The following is a 12682-nucleotide window of genomic DNA, read 5'->3' as shown; positions in this document are numbered from 1 at the left end:
ACTTGTGAAACCAGGGACTCTGCAACCATTGCCTGGAATTCGCGGGGGCGGGCGTCTCGAACGCAGTCCGCAGAAAGAAAACGAAAAGGAGCGTCTTTCGAAGGGTGGGGAAAAGGGCGGCACGCGCGGCTATGGCGTCATCTCTCTCACTGTCTTCCCCTCACTCCTGTATCCATGTGTCACCTCCAAAAAAGCGCCCTCCCCCTTCCCCAGACGCTGAATCCAAACCACCGTCGGTCTCCCCGTCTCCACGTGTGGGCTTAGCTTAGTCGGCATGACGACGGGCTCGCGCTCCCCTTCTCTTCGGGCCCAGGTTCGACCCTGACGGTGCCAGCAGTTTGTTTGTGTAGCCTAGGTGTAGCCAGTACGGTAGCCTGGGAGTTCTCTGCTGACGCGGACGCGAAAATTTCTTTGGCTGGTTAGAAGTATACTTCTTCGCAGTAAAAACTGGAAGTAATCTCTCTTAAAAATTGGGATTCTTAAACCAATTCGCCAAGCTGAAGCCAGACATTTTCCTTTGTCTGTGCAAGAATATCAAACTATTTTGACGCTTGAACCCATCCTGGGCAGGTGCAGAGCATGGGAGAACTTCTGATGAGGTTTAAAAACTTGAGGACGCTCAAGGATCTCCTCTAACAGTGAAACGCGGTTGCCGAGCAGAATCATGTGTGGATGCGCCGTTCCTACTCAGCGGAGACGGCGAATCGCAAGAGAACCCTGCAGTGGTGGATGGAACCGCATTTACCAAGCACGTGTTCTCCCTGTGGCCAAGCGGCTTCCCGCCGAGAAGCGGCCAGCGGCCCGGCCGCAGACGAACCACGACGTACGCATAGCACTCCCACCCGGCGGACTCCCGGACAGATGGAAACTTTCCGCTGCTCCTCGAGACTCGCATTTGTCATGGCCCTATTTTCGTGTACCGGAGCCGAAGTCGGTTTTCTTCGCGGGAATGCACGTTCTGCCATGATTAGGGAATCTTGCGGGCGAGGCGTGTTGTATGCAGTAAAAAAAGCAACAGCATATGTTGCTTGTCAAGATTAACTAAGGTCAAAGAAAACCATCATCATCATCAGCCTACTCAGGTTGACTGCAGGACGAAGGCCTCTCCCATTGACCTCCAACCGCTCCTGTCCTGCGGTGGTCGAGTCCACAGTTTACCCCTGAATTTCTTTATTTCCTTCCTACATTGGGTTAATAGCCTACCCCTTCTAGACCCATCTCTTGGTGTCCACTCTGTTACCCTGATTGTCCACCAGTTGCCGGTTCGTCTCACTTCATGGCCAACCCAAGTCCATTTCTTTTTCTTTATTTGAACTATGATATCTTCTATTCTAGTTTGTTCTCTCATCCAGGTAGCTCGTTTCCTGTCCCAGATTTTTATTCCTAACATTATTCGTTGCATGGCCCGTTGAGCCGACCCCAGTTTGCTTTCTAGTTGTTTAGTAAGGCGCCAAGTTTTAGTTCCGTATGTCATCAGGGGCAGTATGCACTAGGTGTAGATTTTTCTTTTGAGTGACAGAGGTACAGCCGGTAAAACGCTTGTCTATAACAGCGATTTCAAATTCAACCAGCTACATCCGAAAACTGCCGAAACATACTCGTCCCAAACATGTCGGAGGCAAAAGCGAAAGGCTAAGACTTCAGAATTCCGCAGTAGTTTTATTCAAATCCCACTCCGGCGGGGCAGGATAGGGCTGAGAGTACGAACGCTGTGTTGTAGACAAGCCTTTTACCGGCTGTAGCTCACTTTTCATTATCTGGGAGTGCTTGCCGAGTGCTGCCCAACTCATACCTATTATGCGCCGTATTTCTTTCTCGTGGTTGGGGTCAGCAGTAACCATCTGTCCGAGGTAGTTTATTTTTTACTTTTTCAAGCGTTTCGTTTCCTAAGCTGAAGAGGCTGTTTTTGCCATGCTTATTCCTCGTTAAATTAGATTTATTCACATTTATTTTCAGCCCCACGGCCGTGATTTCTTAAGTTCCTTAAGCATTGTTTGCGTGTGCTCTGCAATCTCCCTCAACAAGACTATGTCGTCCGCGAACCTCAAATGGCTCAAACTTCCCCCTTTAAACCTTAATCCTATGTTTTCCTAGTCAAGCTTTCTAAATACTCAAACGCTCCCTCCAGACATGCTGTGAATGGTTTTGGTGAGACATTATCTTCCGGTGTTACTTCCTGTCGGATTGGAAATTTATCGTTTTGCTTGTGGAGGGTTATCCTGCTCGTACATTTCTTACATATGTCTTCTAGAGGGCTTATGTAGGTTTCCTCTATTCTGTGGTTTTTAGTGCTTCTAACACGGCATCGGTGAGTACGGAATCAAATGCTTTCTCATAATCTATAAATGCCATGTAAAGGAGTTTAGTGCACTCTGTGGATTTTTATAGCGCTTGATTAACGACATGGATATGATCCATGGTTGAGTACCCTTTCCTAAACCCTGCCTGCTCTGGATTGTTGGGAATCCAGGTTGTCACCTATCTGGCTAAGTATAACTTTGGTAAACAGGTTGTAAATAACTTAGAGTATGCTGATGGGCCGCCCTTCTTATGAATCAGAAAAAAATGTTGGCGGTTTTCCAGACGATGGACACTTTTTGAGTCTTCAAGCATTCCGAAAATAGTACAGTAAGCTTTCCCAGTACAATATATCCTCCCTCCTTCAAAAGATCCACGGTTATGGCATCGTCACCTGCAGCTATTCCTATTTTCATGCCTTTGAGAGCCTTTACAACTTCCTCTTTTGTTACTAGTGGGATATCGCAAGTTGAGCTTGTTCTCTGAGTAGGTTCCCCTGGTTTAACGTCCCTGGCATACCACCTGGTATAGAATCGTTCTGCTACCTTTATTATCTCGTCAAGTTGTGCGTAACGTTAGCCTTGTCGTCTCCGAGTGCATAGATCCTGTCTTTGGCGATAGCTAGCTTTCTCTTAGTTGCTTTCAACTTTCAAGCTTCGCCATATTTGAAGCGTTTCCGTGATCACCGCTATTTTATGTGCACAAATGCCGTTTGTTTAATTCTGTAATTCAGTTTCGAAAGCTCGGCTAATTTATTCCGATCCACCGTACTTGCACTTTGATGTTCTTACGTTTGGGATTAGTTCCTTCGTTTTCTTAGTTCGATTTCCAGTGTGTTCCCTACATGTTGCTTCTCCCTCAGCTGCTGCTGATACACTGAGTGCCGATGTTAGGTTGTCATTTAGCCTGTCTACACTGACCTCGTTCTACTCGTTCAGAAGCGCGAATTTGTTTGGAAGAGTTATCTTAAGCTCATCCGATCTGTCTCTGACTGACTCCATGCGGGGTTTCTTAGTTTTCACGAGTTTCCTACATTCTCGTTTGAGATTCAGCCTTACCTTGCATCTAACCAATCTATGACCGCTGCTCCAAATCTTACTTAGCACCTCTACGTCTTGCACAATGGCTGGGTTGTCACTTAAAATGAAGTCTATTTCGTTTTGTGTTGTACCTTCCGAATTTTTCCCTGTCAATTTCCTATTCTTTCGTTTATAGAAGAATGTGTTCATAAACCTAAGGTTCTCTCCCCAGTGTATCACCTCGACTGTTGCGATTGTGTTTTCCAAAGTTTCGCACTGACCTTTCTCCCATTAGCTTCTTACCGACCTTTGCGTTGAAATCTCCCATCACCAATTGTGAACTGTGCTGTTGCCTTCTTCATTGGTGATTCGACGTCTTCGTAGAAGGTCTCTACGGCTTCGTCATCATAGCTGGTTGTTGGCACATAGGCCTGTACTAGCTTTAACCTGTATCGCTTGTTTAGCTTGATCACATTAGCCGCGAGTCTCTGGTTAATGCTTAAAAACTCCTCCATGATATGCTGAAAAACTCCTTTACCGTCATATTAGGGGCCGAAAAAGAACTGCTATATTTATTTAAGACCACGCCATCCCATTCTCTGCGTTATGCGAAGCCCTCAATAAAAGCAGAGTATAACTTCTACAAGATTGGTCTTCCTTCAAATAACAATTTTGTAGATTTACTGCTATTCCTCTGTGGATTAAAATCCCATCCCGCGTTCTTTCTTCTCGTGGGGTCCACTGTAGCACAGAATATGCCCGATAGTGAGCTTCATGAAGCCTTCTCCTGTCCTTGTTACTTCGCTTAACCCTATAATATCCCACTTAATGTCCGAGAGCTCCTCTGGTAGTACAGCTAAGCTTCCCTCGCTAGACGAGGTGCGTGCGTTGAACGTGTCCAATGGAAATGTCTAAAGGTGCTCTGTCCGTATCCAGAGATTCTTAGCGCCATCTGCTGTATCGCTGTTCTGACAGCCGCCGGGGAAAGGTGCTCTATCGCTGATGGGGACTGAGGGCCGATAGTTGGGCGGCCAACTACTACACCAGGGTGGCCAGATTATTCTCTGGTGAGGGAGGGCTGTTTATGTACATAAGAACCGTCCTAGCATGGTTGAACCTTTCTTGTGCAGCCCCTAAGGTATTTGGGATGATGGTTACTTACGGAAGAGGCAGCACTCCATACCTGCATTTGTTGGGCACAGAGAGCCAGACGAAAAAAGAGCGAGAGAGCTAGAGACTTTTCCCGCGGACGACGTTGCCGCACCCGCCTGCAGTGATATTGTGCGAGCGTTTGTCGGTTTTGCTTTTTGTACGCGTGGTTCTGAAACAATAAACTGAGACGCTGGCTTACTGATGACAGCCACTGACGTCTGGCCGTTGGAAAGGTAAGCCATGCTTAAGCCTAGCTCAAGTGTATAGCTACGAAAAAAAGTGGTTAGTTTGAAGCTAAGCTGGCCAAATAGCCGCTGAAGTTGCATTAGAGTCGTTCCTCGCGTTTTAATACTATTGTGTGTCGAAAAACTGTTTATCGTGCGCTGCGCCAACAACGGTGATTTTTTTGGCAGGGATGCGCGAAAGTTAGGTACCCTTTGCTCCCTAAAGTCCGGAGACATTGAGGCCACTAGAGGGGTGAAAAGACTGTTTCATTACTTTCTACATAAAAACCATTTACATATCTAGGTAGCCCCTGCCCGAGTAAAAGCTACGTCATAAACCTAAATATAACTACATAAACCTATATAGGAACTTTAAAATTTGGATCGGCTTTGATCTTACTGATTGTATTGTGTTTGTTGCCGCTTGAAATTATCTAAAAAGACATCTTCGATAATGGCTTTCTCGTTCTTATTGTACATTTTCCTATTCCTAACCTGTACTTCATCGACCTCGACATCAGAGCTGCCTTCTTTTTTCTGTTTTTTATCATAGTAACCATTTCAAGACATACTAGTGTTACAATTTTTATATCCTTTAACTTGCACACTCAGTGAATTTTGATCAGCGTTCGATTTGTTTACTTGTAGTTCGCGTATTTTTCCTAGTTTCTTTGGTTCGGGGTATTTGGGTTTTGCTCGGACGTATCTAAAGCTGTAGCCCGCACGGTCAGTATGAAAACTTCGAGACCCGGGCAATTCGTTAGCCACGCACCCCTGATGTAGAGCATCTGCTGACTTTGTTTTCGCTTTAAGTGAGGACAGCGCAAGCAAAAAGAAGAACGCCACAAGAGCCCAAAGAACGTGAACGGAATGAGTCATTTGTGCCCTGGTACTGTTTTCTCCCACTCCGCTTTTTGGATACGTGATTTCTAGATTTTAAGATAGCCTGCCATCGCGCTATCGACAACTAATAGGAAAGCATGTTTTTGTTTTGATTGAGTGCTTCAGGGTACAATGAGGCAGCATTACACGAACAAAAAATACGTTTATATTTCGCCCCGAAACCAAAACACGGCTTCCTGAGTCGCGCTTTGGTTATCCTCTTATTTCCAGCTCACAAAGCTAGTGGACTTTTTATGACTCAGTCACCACAAAGACATGCCCTTTGTGAAAATTCAGAAATGAAATAGTAACTTAGAATAAGCCCAAACAAAGAGCAGGCTTGAATTCAAGTCAAGTCAGTTTTATTTGCATCAGAGTCATGCGGGCAGGCTCGGGCAAAAGGGAACGACTTTCACTTGAGGAAACCCGAGCCCCCCTCGGTACAGGGCAAACATCAAGGACACCCCTGCGCCCTTAGCAAAACACTCTTAGCAAATACGTAGAACCTGTTTCCTGGTCTTTTTTGGCAAACCAATATCATGACCGGGGAACACTTATTCGTTTCTTTATTTCCAATTTCTAAGCAAGCTCAAGTTCGCTATTCCGGGAACTACTTTAAAATTGCAGCGCTTGTTAGAAAGGTCCTTTGGAAAGACAAGACGGCGTGTCGAGGGAACATATATTTGACAAAATAGCTCAGAATTGAGTCGTAACTCTCAACACCGCATATATTGATGGCACACTTTTGGAGCTAGTGTGTCGAAGAATTTCTGAGTTTCTACTCTGCGCTAAGTATGTCATTGTTCCGAACATAGAAATGAACTGTTCCGTTTTTTAAGCAGATATTTAAAAAGTCTGGGTACCTAAAAGAACTTTTGGGGAATCTCTCAGCTGTGAACTGCACGTTTGAAGAAAAGGACGGGTGCGGCTGGTACCCGGAGAACGTGGCGGACACTGGTGACTGGACCATCGTATCAGGCGCTTCCGATGTCGCCGTACCAGATCATACCACAGGACACGGTAAGCTCTTACACCGACCATCCCCTGCCTCGAAAAGTAAAAACTACTCCCCTTCTTCTGCGTGCGTGCGTTCAGCCTTCAAAGGCGTTTCTTGAGCCCCCAATAGCTCCTACGAAACAGCCATGCCATAACGATGGCATGCCAGAAAATAATTCTAAAACTCCCGGCTGGTTTACAGAAAGCCCACGGGTAAGATTGAAAATGACACCGTGAGCGCGTGTAGACGTGCGTGACACGCTACAAAAGTTTTGGCCACGCATGCTGACCCAGCGGCGGCGGCTGGGGGAAGTCCGGGAAGACGCCGACAGCTGCAGAGGGCAGCAGCGGTGTTGCGGCCGCAAAGCCGGCTGCTCCGCGGGGCGCGGATGCCTGCGAGGCGTGACAGCGTTCAGCTAATCGGGTAAAGAGCTTTGTTTTAGCCCGGCAGTGCTCACAGTAGCGGTAAGCTCGCGCATTCGTGTTGTTATTGCGCACCGCAAACAACCTTTCCGCTCGTTAAACTCATCTCTCAGATGCCTAACATTCCCGCTTTCCGCCGTGAAATAAATACTTTGTTCGTGGCGCTTGCAGAATTTAATGTGACCTTGAATTACTTCCCCTATATTTTTTAGCTGTGAAACGTAACGACACAGTGTGGGTAAAACCCGTACAAAACTATTATATCACTAAGTATTTCCCAACCATTTAACCGTTTGTTAACTTCGCTTCGGGAACTTAAACTTACATGAAAGCGCATGTTAAGCATGGCTAAGGAAGAAAATGGCACGCCAAGGAATATTAAGTCATAACTCGGCGGAAGTCTGTTTCCTAACTTTCAAAAACAATGCAAGCGTGCATTGTTTTTGAAAGCTAGGCACGTATTCACACGCAGAAAACACGAGCCCTGGTTAATTTCTTCGGCAAAAATTGGCAATAAATTGCGTACCGTTCTGAAATAGCCTTGCTTTTCAGGGACACCTGGATTAACTGGAAAGAAAGGCGCCGAGAAGCGCTTGGTATGAGTTGTGGAGGCGAAAACATTAATGTCGAATTAAGCACGGCTGCGTAGTCCTTCGAGTGGATTGTTAACTTTGAACGTAGGAACTTTACCGTTACATGTAGGAACTTCACCTTTATTTCTGATAGTGCAAGTTTTCGATGTGTTACAGTGCGTTATAATTTTCTAGTCACCTGATTAGAATTCTGTACAAAATGTGTTGGAACTATTTTGCAATGCTCCAATAGTGGATTGCCTCACTCGCTTATTCTACAGTAGTGGTTGTAAATCAAAAGGGACAGTTCCTGACCTCAGGAGAAGTACTTACCTCCCCGACAGAGATCGGAGAAGAAGCAGCCATGTTCTTGGCCATCGCCTCGACCCAGGCTAAGTTCATAGTTAGCGACTGACTCCAAAACAGCGACACGTAATTTCGCAAAAGGACGCATGTCTACCATCGCACTAAAGATACTCAACAGCAACGGCACTGCTGACATCAGAAACATTCAACTAGTTTGGGCCCCAGCCCAGCACACGGTGGTCTACGCGGAAGTGAGAACGCTCACCAGCTAGCCCGAGGACTCGCAGACGAGGCTAGCACTAATGAAACCACCGAGCTACTCACTCTGCGCAGAGCAGACAGGGATCGCATGGTAACCTTTAGAGAAATACTTGATCATTACAGAAAAGGCAGACTTTACTACCCGGAAGCGGATAAGACCCTCAACAAGCAGCAGGCCACAACTTGGAGACGGATTCAAGCTGAGACGTACACAAACCCAGTCTTACCTAGCTATTACTACCCAACCAAGACAAGTGTAAACACTGCAAGCAAGCAAAGAGCGGATTTAGAACACATCGTCTGGTCATGCTCCAAAATACATAAACCTGATCACGGAACACTCATCATAAACACAATGAGGAGTTGGAGACGGCTTTGCTCAGCTCGAAAGCTGACATCCAGCTACAAGTAGTCCGGCTGGCCGAAGTCGCCGCCCGGGATCAAGGACTCCTAGCTGATGGCTGAGGGGGAATGGGCGGGGACTCCCACCTCTCCTACTCCCAACCCCTTACCGGGCAAAATTAAAAGTTATCGCTCTCTCTAAACATTATATAAGAACCATGTTGAAACAATTGTTGCTGCCATTTGCTTTCTTTTTATTTGTTTTTTATCTCTCTGTTTTTCTCTATATCTCGCTAGCTCTTTTCTATCACTCTTTTTTCTATCTCTCTCTTTCTACCTCTGATGCAGCAATGTGTTACCAGTAGTGGGGCGCAGACCATCGTCAAGCTGCGTATCGCAGGCTTTTTGTCTGCCCCCTGACACCTGTATGAATTGCAGTTGTCAAATAAAATTGATTTACAGATTGATTATTACAGTGACGTCTCATCCAGTGGGATCTGGCGTAGCGGCCTTCAGTGTATAACGGCAGCTGTAATCGTCCCTGGTCGATCCACTTAAGTGGGCATGTTCCTATATTCAGCCTAATTACGCACCAAGCAACGTCAAACTGATTCTACGTTGAGCTGCATGCACGAGTTGTCGACCTTTAGTCAACTGGAACCATGGAGCCCAGTGGTATCGGGGTTCCGTGACCGATTCGCGGGCCGGTGTCCCTAGACTCAATTCGTATCCACTCCCAAATTTTCCTAATGTTGTTTTAACTCAATTATTTTACTTTTCTTTTCTTCGCACAACCGGCCATATCCTGGGCTCTTTCTCTCCTACAGACTTCTGACAGCAGCTTTTGGGACGAATGGGCAATTATATTGCTTAGAATTATAATGCACAGATGCCGTAAGGCGCCATGATATTTCAGTTTGATATAAGACTAAAACTTAGTTTTAAAAAGGGAATAATTATTTATTTTGGCCACAAAAAAACAACTGCGTCATGGCTCATATATCTGTATTACTTTCATTGAGCACTGATAATATACACGAAAAGAGCGGCCAAACTAGTCCATTCTCACCTCAAGCACCCATAGTGCATAGGCGTTTGAGATCAAAGCAACCGCACGTATGCTTTGTGTACGTCTGACATGTGTTAACATATAATATATTTGTTACAGGAAATTAATATACATACCTGTACAGTGAAACAGGTTCAGCTGTGATAACTGCTGACCGGTTTGAACGCCAATGAAACACTCACTTTCACTTTTGGCTGACATAAACATTTCGATTGTAGTTCACGTAACGTGATTGACCATATGCATAACAGAATATTAATTGCATGGAAGTGTTTTAGCGCGTCATGCCATACACAAAATGAATTTTGGCGTGGACTCTAATGCAGCTGGCCGAAGCTTAAAGAAGAACACCCCTTCTTTCCTTGCTTCCTCACCGTTGCCTTCGTCGTTCTTAAATATGTCCCACAACAGTGGCGTTCAAGGGCGCAGTGGACGAACGTATTATATTTACACTACGCCTGACAAAAGGTGAATGTGAAAAGGTGCGCCTTTTCCAAGCGCTGCCCCATCGGGGCCCCGCTACAATTTAGTAAATGCATCTTTCGTGCTCTCCTTTATCGATGTAATTTCGTGATGACGAAGGACTCACGGGATAGCCGCATGACGTTGTCTAAAAGCAGGAATATACAAAAATTGGCTGCAGAGAACCAGGACAAACCTGTGGGCACAGGTCTTCAAGTGAGCAGATCTTCGCTTGCCCACAGACCCCTTCAACGTCTTCACCCCTCGTGCCGGGCGCGCCAATGTGGATGCGCAAATGCATGGGCGAGGAAATACGCGTTTGAATCTTTCCTAAAATATTTCCGAATGGAACACATGTACTCACTTACCATATATATGGTAAGTGAGTACATGTGTACCATATATATATAGAGAGAGAGAGACTCTGAAGACAGGAAGTCCTCTCCCTGAACCCTGAAACGTCAGTAAACTTTTATTTTTTTTTGATGTTTTTCTCGTGTGTCGCTGTCTCTACTTACCTTAGTTTTTCGCGCTCTGTGTGAGTTTCGATGTTTCCAAACTATATATATATATATATATATATATATATATATATATATACATACATAGTTGCAAGAAACAGTTTCTTGGATACCGGCCAAATTTATGAAAAAAGGTTAACACACGTCGAAAAAGGACTGGCTTTTAACGTTCCGGCCGGGGGACCGGCCTTCGTTAGAATCTAAAAACGGCCAATCTTAAAACCGTTTACTTGCATATGCCATTTGCGAGAACTCTATTGTTAATTTGAGAAACTTTCTGTACCTAAAGTTGCGCTTGAAAGCTGAGGGGCTATTACGCGTATTGAGCAGCTGAGGGACGGTAAATTGCACAGGCGGGGTGATCGACTCTGAAATGCTTAACTGGCGAAAGCCATTAGACTGATCAAAGCGCGGTCTTGAAGGCTGTTATTTCTGGCCTTGTTACCAGAAATGAGGGGCGCGGGTGCTCGCTGATACGGGAACCACGCGCACCCCAGGTAGTAGAGGTGGAAAACTTATCACGCATCCGCTGGTTACGTGTCGAAGGGCCAGGCAGCGTTTCAAGTTTTAAACACGCGCCGGACTGGCAAAATACCCATTCAATTCACTGCTCGCTTGGAAGGTACAGACTAAAATGGCAGCCAACACACCAGCGGATAGGCGCTGTGGCCGGGCAGAAGTAGAATAGAGGCACCGTGCCACGGAAATCTCCCGCTGAACGCGCCGCTCACTCAGAAGCTCTGTTGTTTCCAAAACAGCCCAGAAAAGTATGTGCGGCCTTGTGTAGTGCCAACACGGATTCCACAAGGGATTCGTAAAAACAGCGGGGTGCGTGGACTGGAAGCTGCATCGCTTGCTCAGAGGAGCAAGTTCAGACGATAGGGGGCCAAATTGACTTTCGCGATTACACCTTACGTGATCATGTGAACGGAGTGAATGTTCCTTCATTTTCTGCTGGGTGTGTACAAGTAGAAGGGGTTTGGGAAGTTAGGGCCATTGCTCGCTGATTTTATTTAGCCACTTTGCGAAGTAACTGATATTGAGCCATCAGAACTGCCGTGTGTGTTTTCGCTCTATTAAGACTGTTTACAAACAACATAAATGTATTGTTTTGATGAGTATATATATTTTAAACGTTCCTTTTCATTTACGCCGAAAGTTGGAAGTGTAAACATGATCGATTGAGCACATTCTTAGCTCTGTTGGCTTGATCACGCCTCAGGCTTGATTTCGTGTTTAGCTCCAAGTGAAAGTTGCAAAATAGCATCTGCAAACTATAGTGGCCAGGATAACGCCTTAAGACGAGTTTGAGGTCATTTAGCGCTAGTAACGCTGTGCTTGCTATTTTCATTCATTCAAAAACAGGAATGTACCTGGAGCTGACAAACTCCGACGAGACGGCGGTCACTGCCCACATGCTGTCGACCACGGTGAACGCAACTAGCCCGGCCGGCCGCTGCTTCCGGATGTGGTACCACATGCGAGAAACAGACGACGGTCGACTCACGCTGCGTGTGTTCAACACGTCAGACCCTGGTTCGACACTGTGGACAAAAGTCGGACACCAAGGGGACACGTGGATTGAAGCTGCAATAAACGTCAATGTTACCGATGCACCATTTAAGGTACCAAATTGTGTGAAGGGCAGTCTTTATCTTCTATTTTTTAAAGAAGTGTTTATTGCCATTGTAACGTTCGTAAGTTTCGTTTGAATACTAGCCGCAGAAGGGTTAACACTGCGATCTTATTCAAAGGGCGTACGAGGTTGCAAATATCACTCTACAAATGTAAGATAGCAGAAAGAATGACACGCACAGATAAAAAAGAAGACCATTACTTTTACACCGCCAATTCATAAGACGACAGTGAATGTGGTGTCACCTTGTTGTTTGAGATATCGTTGGAATCAACAATGGCTTTTGGAAAACGGGAATAATTTTAACGTTACTGTAATGAATTGAACGGTGCTATTGATACTGCGTATTGTATTGTGGTGTCATGAATTGAGCAATTATAATTATTAGATATGTTAATGCCGGAAATGTGAAAGGACTTGTTGACAGAAGAACTTCGCACTCGAAACTTGGTTTGTTTCTGACACATCTAATAGCTCACTGAGCGGACGAAGCGTAGTTTTATGCCTACGTACGTAAGC

General features: G+C 45.6%; 1 protein-coding gene across 2 annotated transcripts in view; it reads left to right on the top strand.

Annotated features, from left to right (window-relative positions):
• The window catches only part of LOC144149666 (MAM and LDL-receptor class A domain-containing protein 1-like), a 308201-nt gene that overhangs the window by 162657 nt on the left and 132862 nt on the right, over nt 1-12682 (top strand). For both annotated transcript variants that reach the window (XM_077681331.1, XM_077681329.1), the window contains exons 52-53: nt 6467-6595; nt 11893-12152. In XM_077681331.1, coding sequence (XP_077537457.1) covers nt 6467-6595; nt 11893-12152 — 389 coding nt within the window. The remainder of the gene's footprint in view (nt 1-6466; nt 6596-11892; nt 12153-12682) is intronic.

This window comes from Haemaphysalis longicornis, unplaced genomic scaffold, assembly GCF_048455015.1.
Source record: "Haemaphysalis longicornis isolate Haplotype H1 unplaced genomic scaffold, Haemaphysalis longicornis Haplotype H1 scaffold_1, whole genome shotgun sequence".
Lineage (NCBI taxonomy): Eukaryota > Metazoa > Arthropoda > Arachnida > Ixodida > Ixodidae > Haemaphysalis > Haemaphysalis longicornis.
Note: the sequence above shows the minus strand (reverse complement) of the source record. Positions and strands in the feature narration are given on the sequence as shown.